Source organism: Bos mutus, chromosome X (assembly GCF_027580195.1).
Source record: "Bos mutus isolate GX-2022 chromosome X, NWIPB_WYAK_1.1, whole genome shotgun sequence".
Lineage (NCBI taxonomy): Eukaryota > Metazoa > Chordata > Mammalia > Artiodactyla > Bovidae > Bos > Bos mutus.
Genome location: NC_091646.1, coordinates 32,957,044 through 32,973,890, shown reverse-complemented (window position 1 = coordinate 32,973,890; position 16,847 = coordinate 32,957,044). Strand labels below are relative to the sequence as shown.

The 16,847-nt window shown below is 40.6% G+C and overlaps 1 protein-coding gene across 2 annotated transcripts in view; it reads right to left on the bottom strand.

Moving 5' to 3' along the window:
• F8 (coagulation factor VIII) overlaps positions 1-16,847 on the bottom strand; it is a 142,382-nt gene that overhangs the window by 69,856 nt on the left and 55,679 nt on the right. For both annotated transcript variants that reach the window (XM_070366172.1, XM_070366173.1), the window contains exons 11-12: positions 7,627-7,720; positions 3,598-3,812 (exon numbers count right to left, since the gene is read on the bottom strand). In XM_070366172.1, the coding sequence (XP_070222273.1) occupies positions 3,598-3,812; positions 7,627-7,720 (309 nt within the window). The remainder of the gene's footprint in view (positions 1-3,597; positions 3,813-7,626; positions 7,721-16,847) is intronic.

Sequence of the window (16,847 nt, the reverse complement as noted above, 5' to 3'; positions counted from 1 at the left end):
AAGTTTGTTTTTTTTTTTTGAGAGGAGCTGTTTGTATCTGAACCAAAGTTACAAGCTGTCACTTGCTAATTAAATCTGTTAAGATTTAATGTATAAACTTCACTAACATGTTCAAAATCAGGGACATTACTTTGCCAACAAAGATTCATCTAGTCAAGGCTATGGTTTTTCCTGTGGTCATGTATGGATGTGTGAGTTGGACTGTGAAGAAAGCTAAGTGCCGAAGAATTGATGCTTTTGAACTGTGGTGTTTGAGAAGACTCTTGAGAGTCCCTTGGACTACAAGGAGATCTAACCAGTCCATCCTAAAGGAGATCAGCCCTGGGATTTCTTTGGAAGGAATGATGCTAAAGCTGAAACTCCAGTACTTTGGCCACCTCATGCGAAGAGTTGACTCATTGGAAAAGACTCTGATGCTGGGAAGGATTGGGGGCAGGAGGAGAAGGGGACGACAGAGGATGAGATGGCTGGATGGCATCACTGCTTCGATGGACGTGTTTGAGTGAACTCCAGGAGTTGGTGATGGACAGGGAGGCCTGGCATGCTGCGATTCATGGGGTCGCAAAGAGTCGGACATGACTGAGTGACTGATCTGATCTGATCTGAACATGTATAAATTTCATTTTGTATACCCTTTACTACAGAAATTAAAATGCTGAGGGGCAAAGATAGGAAAATATAGGTATGTTTCTGTCCTCTTCCAAAAACTGATGGGAAAACTATAATTAGGAAAAATTAGTCAGGAAAGGTACTTGTCCAAATGTATGCCGCTCTGGGTTTGTGTGCCAAATGTTTTATCTGTATTAAAGTTCATGAAATGTTTTCAGACTAGTCAGTCAGTTCAGTTGCTCAGTCGTGTCCAACTCTTTGCAACCCCATGGACTGCAGCACGTCAGGCTTCCCTGTCCATCACCAACTCCCAGAGTTCACTCAAACTCATGTCCAGAGAGTCAGTGATGCCATCCAACCATCTCATCCTCTGTCATCCTCTTCTCCTCCTGCCTTCAAACTTTCCCAGCATCAGGGTCTTTTCAAATGAGTCAGTTCTTTGCTTCAGGTCGCCAGAGTATTTGAGTTTCAGTTTCAGCCTCAGTCTTTCCAATGAATACTCAGGACTAATTTCCATTAGGATGGACTGGTTGGATCTCCTTGCAGTCCAAGGGACTTTCAAGAGTCTTCTTCAATACCACAGTTCAAAAGCATCAATTCTCTGGTGCTCAGCTTTCTTTATGGTTCAGCTCTCACATCCATACATGACTACTGGAATAACCATAGCTTTGACTAGACAGGCCTTTGTCAGCAAAGTAATGTCTCTGCTTTTTAATATGCTGTCTAGGTTGGTCATAGCCTTTCTTCCAAGGAGCAAGCGTCTTTTAATTTCATGGCTGCAGTCACCATCTGCTGTGATTTTGGAGCCCAAGAAAATAAAGTCTGTCACTGTTTCTACTTTTTCCCCATCTATTTGCCATGAAGTGATACGACTCGATGCCAAGATCTTAGTTTTTTGAATGTTGAGTTTTCAGCCAGCTTTTTCACTCTCCTCTTTCACCTTCATCAAGAGGCTCTTTAGTTCTTCTTCCCTTTCTGTCATTAGGGTGGTATCATTTGCATATCTGACGTTATTGATATTTCTCCTGGCAATTTTGATTCCATCTCATGCTTCATCCACCCCAGTGTTTCTCATGATGTACTCTGCATATAAGTTAAATGAGCAGGGTGACAATATACAGCCTTGACATAGTCCTTTCTCAATTTGGAGCCAGTCTGTTGTTCCATGTCTGGTTCTAACTGTTGCTTCTTGACCTGCATACAGATTTCTCAGGAGAGAGGTAAGATGATCTGGTATTCCCATCTCTTGAAGAGTTTTCCACAGTTTATTGTGATGCACACAGTCAAAGGCTTTGGCATAGTCAATAAAAAAGAAGTAGATGTTTTTCTGGGATTCTCTTGCTTTTTCTATTATCCAATGGCTGTTGGCAATTTGATCTCTGGTTCCTCTGTCTTTTATAAATCCAGCTTGAGCATCTGGAAGTTCTCAGTTCACATACTTTTGAAGCCTTGCTTGGAGAATTTTGAGCATTACTTTGATAATGTGTGAGATGAGTGCAATTGTGCAGTAGTTTGAACATTCTTTGGCATTGCCTGTCTTTGGGATTGGAATGAAGACTGACCTTTTCAGACTAGAAGGAATCCTATATATCATAAATAACCAAATAGACATACAGTCAAGCCTCAGCAATATGGCAATGAATTATTTTGAAGAATTAAGCTTGTTAAAAGATGCTTGCTACTTGGAAGAAAAGCTATGACCAACCTAGACAGCATATTAAAAAGCAGAGACATTACTTTGCCAACAAAAGTCCATCTAGTCAAAGCTATGGTTCTTCCAGTAGTCATGTATGGATGTGAGAGCTGGACCATAAAGAAAGCCGAGGGCCAGAGAATTGATGCTTTTGAACTGTGGTGTTGGAGAAGACTCTTGAAAGTCCCTTGGACTGCAAGGAGATCCAAACAGTCCATCCTAAAGGAAATCAGTCCTGAATATTTATTGGAGGGACTGATGCTGAAGCTGAAACTCCAAAACTTTGGCCACCTGATGTGAAGAACTGACTCATTTGAAAAGACCCTGATGCTGGGAAAGATTGAAGGTGAGAGGAGAAGGGGACGACAGAGGATGAGATGGTTGGATGGCATCACCGACTCGATGGACATGAGTTTGAGTAAGCTCCAGGAGTTGTTGATGGACAGGAGGCCTGGCATGCTGCAATCCATGGGGTCACAAAGAGTCAGACATGATTGAGCGACTGAACTGAACTGAAGCTTATTAAATTCAGAGTATTTAAGTTTATTTTTCAAAAACAGCAGAAGTGGTCCAAATTCTAAGCATATTCTGAAATATTTTATACATTTCCTCAATTTTACTCAGGCTTCCCTGATAGCTCAGTTGGTAAAGAATCTGCCTGCAATGTATGAGACCTGGGTTCGATCCCTGGGTTGGGAAGATCCCCTGGAGAAGGGAAAGGCTACTTACTTCAAAGTATTCTGTCCTGGAGAATTCCATGAAATCCATGTGGTCACAAACAGTTGGACATGACTGAGTGCCTTCCACTTCACTTCAGTTTTATTCAACAAATATTTGTTGAACTACTAAATGCCATGCACTATGCTAGGTGTGTTCATTTAGAGGTGTTTTGAGTCAATCACAATGAGATATCCAGGGGAGACATCTAGGTAGTCATAGAGATTTGCAGGTAATCTAAAAGTAATCTAAAAGTAGGTGGTAACTGATCATGTAAAAATGGGCAAGATCACTTTGAGAGAGAAATTTTAGGCTAAGAATGAGTGTTATAGAAATAATCTAGGGCCCAGGCTGTCCTGTCCATCCAGCAGGCAAGTTTATTACACCAAAGTCAATAAAAGCTATCATAAATCCAGCTCACTTCTTTTACTGCTCAATATTGCAGACTCCTATATTTTCTGTAGGCTTTAGGCTGACATCCACTGAGAGCAGAATATAGGAGATATTATTTGGAAATGCATAAGCCTCTTCATTCCATTTCAGCTTCAGACTCAGCACTTGGAAAAAGATGAACTCACCTGGTTTCCTCTTTGATCTACAGATTCTTTGTAGCAGATGAGGAGGGGGCCAATGAGTCCTGAAGCTAGATCTTTCTCTAAGTTAATGAAACTCGAGTAATATCGGGTCAGACACCGAGGATCTGATTTAGTTGGCCCATCTTCTACAGTCACTGTCCATTTATACTTGAACACTTCTCCTGGCAGAATTGGCATGTCTTTCAAATGTTTCACACCTACCCACACCCAACCCCAAAATAGCTTGATTAGAAGTATAACAAGGCATATATTGGTGATTATGTCATTATTGCAATGGCTCTACCAATTTATACGTACATATGAAGTTTCCCAGTAAGTGAAAACTGAATTTGCCACCTCTTATAAGTTTAAGATTCATGCAACTTTTTATAATAAAAATAGGTACAGGAGATTTCTGCTAGCATGTTAGTTTGAGTTGAAATGGGCAGGTCTCCCCACTCTGACAAATACAAATAAATAATAGATGATATTTTGAAAGATTTTAAATGTATAACTGAAAATGCATCAAGAAGGAAAAAAAAAAAAAACTCAAGTGCCAAAAAAAGAAAGACACATCAAAGCCAGATTGGCCTGAATTGATGCCACAGGACTGGGCAATGAAGTTTTAACTCACATGTGGTATCAAGACTTGTGGCATCTGGTGTCTGTGAGGAATGGAAGCAGTAATTGAAATATGCTGTTGGGCTACTGTCAACAAAGGTCCGTCTAGTCAAGGCTATGGTTTTTCCAGTGGTCATATATGTATGTGAGAGTTGGACTATAAAGAAGGCTGAGCACAGAAGAATTGATGCTTTTGAACTGTGGTGTTGGAGAAGACTCTTGAGAGTCCCTTGGACTGCAAGGAGATCCAACCAGTCCATCCTAAAGGAGATCAGTCCTGAATGTTCATTGGAAGGACTGATGCTGAAGTTGAAACTCCAGTACTTTGGCTACCTGATGTGAAGAGTTGACTCATTGGAAAAGACTCTGATTCTGGGAGGGATTGGGGGCAGGAGGAGAAGGGGATGACAGAGGATGAGATGGCTGGATGGCATCACTGACTTGATGCACATGAGTCTGAGTGAACTCCAGGAGTTGGTGATGGACAGGGAGGCCTGGCGTGCTGCGATTCATGGGGTCACAAAGAGTCAGACACGACTGAATGACTGACCTGAACTATTGGGCTAATGGGTCCTCAGAACAAGGACTGCCTGATTTTCATAATCAAAACTCACTTTTGAATATGCTTAATACCTGAGTATCTAGTCTATAACCATTCCCTACGCATACATAATAGGGAGTGAGGGTAGGTGTGTATTAGAGGAAAGGGAAAATAGATTGTTTCTTAATATATCCTGCTGTGTGAGTACTTTGTCTACAGTTTGGTCACCAATGCTTTTTGTGTGCCAGGTGCCCGAATTATGGTCTTCTCTTACGGGAGGCATATCCTTTTCTTGGAGTGACCATCAGGACCCCAGCACTGGGCACTTCCATGCCATGAGAGAGGATTATTTCAGCTATTCTTTTGTATCCCTCCTCTCCCCAACCAGCTCTGGTTACACCCAGTGATATATCCAAAAGCCTATTATTTCTGGCTTCCCTCACACTGCCTTCTCGGACAAGGTATCTTCAAAAAGAGACCAAGCCAGCTACTTGCAGCCATATCTACGTATTACAAAAAAAAAAAAAAAAACACATGCATCCTTGGGAGGTCAAACAGGAAGAGCAAGCTGCCTCACTCTTACCCTCTCTTCTGCAGAGTTCTCCACATAAAAAGCAAGTTACTAGGAACTGGATTTGCGGATGCCCCCAAATTTCAGGGTACACATTCAATATCTACCCAGAATTCTGTTTCTGTGCCCTTCTCCCATAAAGGAATGCAAATCAATTTTTCATTTGAATTTTGACCAGCAACCATGAGGATTAGAAAACAGAGGATTAAAAGTTATTTATATCCATCCTAGCTATCCATCATATTATACTGAAGGACTCATAGAGTTTATCTCCTATATACTAAATGCACTCAGAAGTATATTGAAGATATACTTCCAGAAAAACAAAAGAAATAACAATAACAATCCAGAAATGTACAAGATAAGAGAGGTAATGGCACTAGCCTGTAAGTCCAAGTAAAGAAATCCAGAGATGGCAGCTTTGTAGCAGGCCTAGCAAGCATATCATCCATATTAGAACAGTAAGCTGGAGAACAACAAGAACATCTTTAGAAGAAAAAAGGATCAGATACTAATAAATAGCATGATTAAGAAGCTGGAAGACCTAAGGGATATGGTGAAAAGTCATATATTTCTTCTCTTGATAAAAGAAAGTCTTTCTTCAGGAATACAAACACAAAATATATAAGATTAGCATGGTCTTAATATACTGCATATATTGAGACTTGCCTGGTGACTCAGTCAGTAAAGTGTTTGCCTACAATGTGGGAGACCTCGGTTCGATCCCTGGGTCAGGAAGATCCTCTGGAGAAGGAAATGGCAACCCACCCCAGTACTCTTGCCTGGAAAATCCCATAGACGGAGGAGCCTGGTAGGCTACAGTCCATGGGGTTGCAAAGAGTCAGACACGACTGAGAAACTTCACTTCACTTCAATATACTGCAAGCTAAAACTCACCATGATTTTGAACTACTGGTAGAGAATAAAGAAGGATAATGCATTTGACTGTAACAGTAAAATCATTGGAACTGTAGACAAAAGAATAACCATAGCACACCACCTAGTTCTTCAGTAACCTCATATTCTTATAATAAAAAATACATACTACAATAATATAAATGCTGGTTTTGACTTTTAAAGTTTAAAATAAATATATAGAAAAAGCAAGGAGTTATTTAAAATTAAAGAACAATATGTAAATGTTATCAGCTTTAGTTTTTTTTTTTTTTAGTTTTCTGTTTTTTTTTAAATTTTATTTTATTTTTAAACTTTACGATACTATAAAGTAAAGGTATGGCTGGCAGCAGTTGAGAAATGGAAGAACAGATGAGAGGAAATGGCAAAGGGAACAGTTGTTAGTACTCTTAGTATAGTATCATAATGATATAAAAAGTAGGTATTTAGCATATTTTTAAAATTCTGCCAATTGAGGAACTAAAACAGTGATAAAAGTCTAAAACAACTGGAATAGGAAGAGGTGTAATGCTAAATCCTTATTTAACACAAAATTAAATATATAATGTTGTAACTATAAATATACTACTACTACTACTAAGTCACTTCAGTTGTGTCTGACTCTGTGCGACCCCACAGACGGCCGCCCGCCAGGCTTCCCCGTCCCTGGGATTCTCCAGGCAAGAACACTGGAGTGGGTTGCCATTTCCTTCTCAAACTATAAATATATATTTATATAAATAACTTTATATAAATATATAAAGTTGTTAAACAAAGGCGTAGCAAATAAATGACTTTTTTGAGATACAGAGGTAACTGCCAAAAATCTAAAGCAGAAATGCTTAAAAATGAAGGCTTTCCAACCCAGAATTCTATGTCCAGCAAAATTATCCTTCCAAAGTGAAGGCAAGGACTTTCCTGGTGGTCCAGTGGTTAAGAATCCACCTGCCAATGCAGGGAACACAGATTCAATCCCTGGTCCCTGGAAGATTCCACATGCCATGGAGCAACTAAGCCCCTGAGCCCATATGCCCTAGAGCCCATGCTCTGCAACAAGAGAAGCCACTGCAGTGAGAAGCCCACACACCACAACTAGAGTAGCTCACTCTCTGCAACTAGAGAAAGCCTGCAGGGAGCAATGAAGACTCAGCACAGCCAAGCAAATAAATAATTTATAAAATGATTAAATAATTATTTTACAAATACATAATTTGTAATAAAAAATTAATAATTATTCTACAAATAAAAAAGTGAAGGTAAAATGAAGGCATATTTTTAAATAAAATAAAAGTTAAGAGAATTAAGGATGGGGTAATACATGTGCATGATTGTAGTTGTTGTTGAGACTCTGTCCTCGTCTGTATTTACAGGTAAGTAAGACCTAGAAAATTGAGGTAAAGCTTACCTTTTGGAAATCTCCCTGAGTGCAAAGGACTGACATCAGTGATTCCATGAGGGTAGATGTTATATGGCCGGCTTGCTTGATTCTTGAATATAATCTGAAAGTATAAATGAGATATAAGGTTGAGCACTAAGACAATTAGGATCAAGAAGCAAAATGTGGCCTGTCTCCAGAAAATAAAAGCTGCCTTGTATCTACAGTATAGGGGTTTAAGCCCAGATAGAGCTCAAAATATGTGTTCTTTTGGTTAAATTGCTCAGATAGCTACTTAGGTTTTTCACTAATGGCTCATTTATTTTAAATTATTTAAAATTCACTTATTTAAAATTATTTTAGTTGCTTCAGGAAGAATTCCTTGTATCTTCTGACACTAGTACTTGAAATCTGGATGTCTGCTGAGGACACTGCTTCCCCTCAGTCTTTTGCACAATTTGGGCACTGAGTTCCCAATAGTGGAGAAGAAAATAGTGGTTCAAGTGATAAAACCTTCACTGGATGAGCAGGCAGGACCAGGGGGACAGTTGATTAGAGCATTAAGCAAGGGTGGCAGCTGGCATCATATGACTGCCTGAGCTTTCCAAAAGAGATGAAGAATAGAAAAGTGATAACATGGGAGCATCATTAAGCACCCTGAACTTATCAACCAGGCTCTATACTGAGGTTGTGTGATATGAGGATTAAAAAAACAAACAAACAAACAAAAAAACTTCTATTTGCAGGCTTATCTTACACACACTCATTTGGGAAAAGCCAACTGACAACCTATTCCTTGCCTGCTCCTAAGCAGCAGAATGATGTAGGAGAAAAATCACACAGCTCTGTGTGATTTAATTAATTAATTAATTAAATTAATCAATTATATATATTCAGTTCAGTTCAGTCACTCAGTTGCGTCTGACTCTTTGTGGCACCATGAACTGAAGCATGCCAGGCCTCCCTGTTCATCACCAACTCCCAGAGTTTACTCAAACTCATGTCCATTGCGTCAGTGATGCCATCCAACTATCTCATCCTCTGTCATCCCCACTCCCGCCTTCAATCTTTCCCAGCATCAGAGTCTTTTCCAATGAGTCAGCTCTTCACATCAGGTGGCCAAAGTATTGGAGTTTCAGCTTCAGCATCAGTCCTTCCAATGAACATTCAGGACTGATTTCCTTTAGGATGGACTGGTTGGATCTCCTTGCAGTCCAAGGGACTCTCAAGAGTCTTCTCCAACACCATAGTTCAAAAGCACTAAATATAATTATATATTAATTAATGTAATATCATTATTAATGATAAATTAATGATAAAAAATCTCAAACAGATGCTCAAACTACCTAGATATACTATTATGTTTTCCTAGAAATTAATCTTCCCACTTACTCAGCTACTTTTCGCTTCCTGATCCTCATGCTCAGGTGTTTCTTTTTTTCACTGAGAAGAGAGACACATTCAGAAAAGAAATTCCTCATCCTCCCACCCTCAAGTCTACCAACCTAGATGCATATATGACCATATTTTCTCCTGTTAAAATCAGGTCCTATCTAACGACGACAACATCTCCCCCTGTGTACCAGTACATAATGAAGTGCCATTTTAAAAACTTCCTTTTGGAATAGAAAAGAGAACCCAGAATTAGATCCACACAAGTACAGTCCATTGATCTTTGACAAAGAAGCAAAGACAGTCAAATGGAGTAAAGATGGTTTTTTCAACAAATGAGGCTGGAACAAGTAGACATCCACATGCAGGAAGAAGAAGAGGAGGAGAAAGGAGGGGAGGAAAAATAATCTAGATGCAGACCTAACCTTGCACAAAAATTCAGAAAAATAGATCACAGAGCTACATAATTGATTTGGAATTTTTATGTGAGATTTGCCCCTACCCTTCCATTTATTTATTTTTGAATTATTTATTATCATCAATATAGACTCATGCATATTTATTTTATAATTTAAGGTATACTTTACCACTACTTTATTTATTTGATTGGTTATATTCTTCTGGTTTGGCCATTAGAAGCTCCTGTATTCACTTGACATTATTCTCATTCTTTCATTTTTTGAGCACTTTCTTCCTTTCTGAAACCACAAGATGCTCCAGGCTCATCTTGTATCTTCCCTGGCCCAGCCCTTGAATCATCGGTTCCCCAAAGGGCTTTGGTTCCTTTCACTCAGTTCAGTTCAGTTCAGTAGCTCAGTCATGTCCGACTCTTTGCAACCACATGAATTGCAGCACGCCAGGCCTCCCTGTCCATCACCAACTCCCGGATTTCACACAGACTCACGTCCATTGAGTCAGTGATGCCATCCAGCCATCTCATCCTCTGTCGTCCCCTTTTCCTCCTGCCCCCAATCCCTCCCAGCATCAGAGTCTTTTCCAATGAGTCAACTCTTCACACCAGGTGGCCAAAGTACTGGAGTTTCAGCTTTAGCATCATTCCTTCCAAGGAAATCCAGGGCTGATCTCCTTCAGAATGGACTGGTTGGATCTCCTTGCAGTCCAAGGGACTCTCAAGAGTCTTCTCCAACACCACAGTTCAAAAGCATCAATTCTTTGGCGCTCAGCTTTCTTCGCAGTCCAACTCTCACATCCATACATGACCACAGGAAAAACCATAGCCTTGACTAGACGGACCTTTGTTGGCAAAGAAATATCTCTGCTTTTCAATATGCTATCTAGGTTGGTCATAACTTTTCTCCCAAGGAGTAAGCGTCTTTTAATTTCATGACAGCAGTCACCATCTGCAGTGATTTTGGAGCCCCCCAAAATAAAGTCTGACACTGTTTACAAAGTTTCCCCATCTGTTTCCCATGAAGTGATGGCACCAGATCCCATGATCTTCGTTCTCTGAATGTTGAGCTCTAAGCCAACTTTTTCACTCTACTCTTTCATTTTCATCAAGAGGCTTTTTAGTTCCTCTTCATTTTCTGCCATAAGGGAGGTGTCATCTGCATATCTGAGGTTATCGATATTTCTCCCAGCAATCTTGATTCCAGCTTGTGCTTCTTCCAGCCCAGTGTTTCTCATGATGTATCCTGCATATAAGTTAAATAAGCAGGGTGACAATATACAGCCTTGACGTACTTCTTTTCCTATTTGGAAACAGTCTGTTGGTCCATGTCCAGTTCTAACTGTTGCTTCCTGACTTGAATATAGGTTTCTCAAGAGGCAGGTCAGGTGGTCTGGTATTCCCATCTCTTTCAGAATTTTCCACAGTTTATTGTGATCCACACAGTCAAAGGCTTTGGCATAGTCAATAAAGCAGAAATAGATGTTTTTCTGAAACTCTCTTGCTTTTTCGATGATCCAGTAAATGTTGGCAATTTGATCTCTGGTTCCTCTGCCTTTTCTAAAACCAGCTTGAACATCTGGAAGTTCATGGTTCACGTATTGTTGAAGCCTGGCTTGGAGAATTTTGAGCATTACTTTACTAGCATATGAGATGAGTGCAATTGTGCAGTAGATTGAGCATTCTTTGGCATTGCCTTTCTTTGGGATTGGAATGAAAACTGACCTTTTCCAGTCCTGTGGCCACTGCTGAGTTTTCCAAATTGGCTGGCACATTGAGTGCAGCACTTTCACAGAATCATCTTTCAGGATTTGAAATAGCTTTGCTGGAGCAGCCATGAAGAGATACCCCATGTCCAAGGTAAAAGAAACCCAAGTAAGACAGTAGGTGTTGCAAGAGGGCATCAGAGGGCAGACAAACTGAAACCATAATCACAGAAAACTAGTCAATCTAATCACACTAGGACCACAGCCTTGTCTAACTCAATGAAACTAAGCAATGTCCGTGGGGACACCCAAGACAGGCGGGTCATGGTGGAGAGGGCTGACAGAATGTGGTCCACTGGAGAAGGGAATGGCAAACCACTTCAGTATTCTTGCCTTGAGAACTCCATGAACAGTATGAAAAGGCAAAATGATAGGATACTGAAAGAGGAACTCCCCAGGTCAGTAGGTGCCCAATATGCTACTGGAGATCAGTGGAGAAATAACTCCAGAAAGAATGAAGGGATGGAGCCAAAGCAAAAACAATACCCAGCTGTGGATGTGACTGGTGATAGAAGCAAGGTCTGATGCTGTAAAGAGCAATATTGCATAGGAACCTGGAATGTCAGGTCCATGAATCAAGGCAAATTGGAAGTGGTCAAACAAGAGATGGCAAGAGTGAATGTCGACATTCTAGGAATCAGTGAACTAAAATGGACTGGAATGGGTGAATTTAACTCAGATGACCATTATATCTACTACTGCGGGCAGGAATCCCTCAGAAGAAATGGAGTAGCCATCATGGTCAACAAAAGAGTCCGAAATGCAGTACTTGGATGCAATCTCAAAAACGACAGAATGATCTCTGTTTGTTTCCAAGGCAAACCATTCAATATCACAGTAATCCAAGTCTATTCCCCAACCAGTAACACTGAAGAAGCTGAAGTTGAATGGTTGTATGAAGACCTCCAAGACCTTTTAGAACTAACACCCAAAAAAGATGTCCTTTTCATTATAGGGGACTGGCATGCAAAAGTAGGAAGTCAAGAAACACCTGGAGTAACAGGAAAATTTGGCCTTGGAATACGGAATGAAGCAGGGCAAAGACTAATAGAGTTTTGCCAAGAAAATGCACTGGTCATAGCAAATACCCTCTTCCAACAACACAAGAGAAGACTCTACACATGGACATCACCAGATGGTCAACACCGAAATCAGATTGATTATATTCATTGCAGCCAAAGATGGATAAGCTCTACACAGTCAGCAGAAACAAGACCGGGAGCTGACTGTGGCTCAGATCATGAGCTCCTTATTGCCAAATTCAGACTTAAATTGAAGAAAGTAGGGAAAACCACTAGACCATTCAGGTATGTCCTAAATCAAATCAAATCCTTTCACTAGAGAATGGTAATTAGAAACCAAGATCTGAAAAAAAAAAGAAAGAAACCAAGATCTGGGTGTGCTCATTGCTACTGGGGTGTCACTGTTCCCAGGATCTCTTAGGAGGAAATACACTAATTCAAATATATGCACACATATGTAATTATTTCTGTATGTATCCATCTGTCTCTGTAGGCAAACATGAACCTATAGTAATGTCTCCAACTCTAATCCAGTATCACATGATTTATTCTGGCCTTTTCTTTTTATTTATAATTACCCTCTCCCTGGTGGCTTCCCTGGTGGCGCAGGCGGTAAAATGTCTGCCTGCAATGCGGGAGACCCGGGTTTGATTCCTCAGTCGGGAGATCCCCTGGAGAAGGAAATGGCCACCCACTCCAGTACTCTTGCCTGTAAAATCCCATGGACAGAGGAGCCTGGTCGATTACAGTCCATGGTGTTGCAAAGAGTCGGACATGACTGAGGGACTTCACGTGGTCATAGTCATACCCTCTCCAACAGTGACAAATATAGCTCCCACTATCATTAGTATCCAACCAGTCCATTCTGAAGGAGATCAGCCCTGGGATTTCTTTGGAAGGAATGATGCTAAAGCTGAAACTCCAGTACTTTGGCCACCTCATGCGAAGAGTTGACTCATTGGAAAAGACTCTGATTCTGGGAGGGATTGGGGGCAGGAGGAGAAGGGGACGACAGAGGATGAGATGGCTGGATGGCATCACTGATTCGATGGACGTGAGTCTGAGTGAACTCCGGGAGATGGTGATGGACAGGGAGGCCTGGCATGCTGCAATTCATGGGGTCGCAAAGAGTCGGACACGACTGAGCGACTGAACTGACTGATCATTAGTAAAATCATTCATTTACTTAATCTTCAAATAATAACTGGGGCTTCCAAGATGGCTCTAGTGGTAAAGAATCCGCCTGCCAATGCAGGAGACAGACATAAGAGACATGGGTTTGATCCCTTGGTCGCAAAGATCCCCTAGAGGAGGAAATGGCAACCCACTCCAGTGTTCTTGCCTGGAGAATCCCATGGACAGAGGAGCCTGGTGGGAATATGGTCCATGGGGTCGCAAAGAGTGGAAAATGACTGAGTGACTTAGCACACACACAAATAATAACAGTTTTGTTTATTCTTTTCCAACCTTAAAACTTTATCTTTTTCTCCTAAGGATATTGGTTAGAATTTCTAGTAGAATATTAAATAAAGGTGGTGATACCTGTTAACTGTTTCTTATCTTGATCTTAAACAAGGATTTCTGAGTTTCACCACCAAGTATGATGGTGACTATGGATTTTCTGTAGAGCTTTATCAGGATTAGGCTGTCACTTGCAATCCCAGTTTCCTATGACTTTTTATTATGAACAGATTTTGAATTTTCACAAATATTTGTATGAAACTATTGAGATTATCAAATGATATTTTACCTTTTTATGTGTTACTGTAGTATATTACCATATTTGATTTTCTAAAGTTAAATTCGTCTTGTTGTTCAGTCGCTCAGTTGCGTCCAACTCTTTGCGACCCCATGGACTGCAGCACGCCAGGCTTCCCTGTCCTTCACTATATCCCAAAGCTTGCTCAAACTCATGTCCATCAAGTTGGTGATGCCATCCAACCATCTCATCCTCTGTCGTCCCCTTCTCCTCTTGCCCTCAATCTTTCCCAGCATAAAAGTCTTTTCCAATGAGTCAGTTCTTCACATTAGGTGGCCAAAGTACTGGAGTTTCAGCTTTAGCATCAGTCCTTCCCATGAATATTCAGGACTGATCTCCTTTAGGATGGACTGGTTGGATCTCCTTGCAGTCCAAGGAGCTCTCAAGAGCCTTCTCCAACACCAAGTTCAAAAGCACTAAATTCATCTAGTACTCCTCAGATAAATCAGTTAGATCATAATATATTTACAATCATTTTTATATATTGTGCCACTGGGTTTATTAACTTTTGTTTAGGATTTTTTTGAATCCATGTTTGTAATACAACTGGTCTGTAACTTTAATTTTCCTTTCTTATACTGTCCTGGTCAGGTTGACAACTAAGGTTGTGCTAGCCTATAAGTACTGGTGGGTCTTTACTTTTCTCTGATACTAAACTTCCCTGGAGGTCCAGTGGTTAAGAATCTGCCTGCCAATGCAGGGGACATGGGTTCTCTCCCTGGTCTGGCAAGATTCCACATGCTGCAGGGCAACACGTGTACCACACATGTCCACAACCTGTGTACCACAACTACTAAAGCCTGCACTCTGCAAGAAGAGAAGCCACCACAATGAGAAGCCCATGTACAACCACAAAGAGTAGCCCCGGCTTGCCTCAATTAGAGAAAGCCAGAGCAAAGCACCGAAAACCCAGCGAAGTCGTAAATAAACTTAAAAATTTGAATACAAATTATATATCCCTTGAATATTGGGATAAATAGCCAATAAAATAGTGATCCTTTCTAGGTTAATAGTGATTTTCTTGCAACACATTCAAGATGTGACTTCAGTGTCTTCTGGCTTCCTTTGTTGCTTTTGAGAAATAGGTTGTGAGTTTATGTGGCAGTTTTAAAATATGGTTCCAAAATTCTTTGACATTCCTCCCATCAGAGGTAGGCCAAATTTTCCCTCTCCTTGATTCCGGGTGGGCTTTGACTCTGATTATGCCATAAAATGCTGTGTGACTTCTGATGCTGGGTCGTCAAAGGTGAGGCACTTTCTGACTTGTTTAGTGGAACACCCAAAGTTGGAGTCCAGAGTTGCTAATGTGCTTTCTGCCCTACAAATAGGCCTTTCCTAGATATTTCATATAAATTAAATCATGTAAGTGTTTTTTTGCTTGCCTTCTTTAATTTATCATAATACTTTGAGTTTTATCCATGTTGTATCATGTATGAGTAGTTCACTTCTTTTAATTGCTGACTAGCATTCCAATTGGCGTGCTATTCATGGGGTCGCCAAGAGTCGGACACGACTGAGCGACTGAACTGAACTGAACTGAACTGATTCCAATTATATGGATATACTACATTTTGTTTATTCATTCACTAATTGGTGAACATTTAAATAGCTTCCAATTTGGGGCTATTAGGAATAGTGCTGCTGTGAACATTCACATACAAGTCTTTGTGTGGACCTATATTTTCATCTTTCTTGAGTATATGCCTAGAAGGAATTGCTGAGTCACAGGGTAACTCCATTTTTAATGTTCTGAGGAATGGCCAAACTGTTATCTCAGACTGGATGTAACTCTTTCCCATCAGAGTTTATGAGACTTCCAATTTCTCTACGTCCTCACCAATGTTTGTTATTATCTGCCTTGCTGATTATAGCTATTCTGAAAAAGTGCAAGCGTTAGTCACTCAGTCGTGTCTGACTCTTTGCGACTCCATGGACTGTAGCCCGCCAGGCTCCTCTGTCCATGGAACTCCCCAGGCAAGAATACTGGAGTGGGTAGCCATTCCCTTCACCAAGGGATCTTCCCCACCCAGGGACTGAACCCAAGTCTCCTGCATTGCAGGCAGATTCTTTACCATCTAAGTCACCAGTGATTTTGATTTGCATTCCCCCAATAGCTAATGGGCTTCCCTGGTGGCTCAAATGGTAAGGAATCTGCCTGCAATGTGGGAGAGCAGGTTTGATACCTGGGTGGGGAAGATCCCCTGGAGGAGGAAATGACATCCCACTCCAGTATTCTTGCCTGGAGAATCCCATAGACAGAGGAGTCTGGTGAGCTACAGTCCATGGAGCCTCAAAGAGTTGGGCACAACTGAGCAACTAATCCTTTCCCTTTCAAAGCTAATAATGTTCAGCATCTTCTCATGTGCTTTTTGGTCACTTCTTTGTACATCATCTTTGGAGAAATGTCTATACAAATACTAAAGGACCCAGGATCATTATTTTTTAGTTGGATTATTTGCCTTTTTATTATTCAGCTGTAAAAGTCCTTTATATGTTCTGGATACTATTCTTTTCATCAGATATATGATTTGTAATTATTTTCTCCTATTCCATGAGTTGTCTTTTCACTCTCGGGTTGGTGTCTTTGAGGCACAGAAGTTTTTAATTGTGATGAACTCCAATCTTTTATCTTTTGTTGCTTGTTGCTTTTGATGTCATACCTAAGAAACTATTGTGTAATCCAAGGTTACAAACATTTACTCCTGTATTTTCTTCTAAGGGTTTCATAGTTTTAGCTCTTACATTTATATCTTTGATCTACTTTTAGTATGGTATGAAGAAGGGTCAATCTCTTTCTTCTGCATGTGGGTATCCAGTTGTTCCAGTATTCTTTCCCCATTAATTGGTCTTGGGACATTTGTGAAAAGTCAAACGGTCACTTCTTACACTGTTGGTGGGAATGT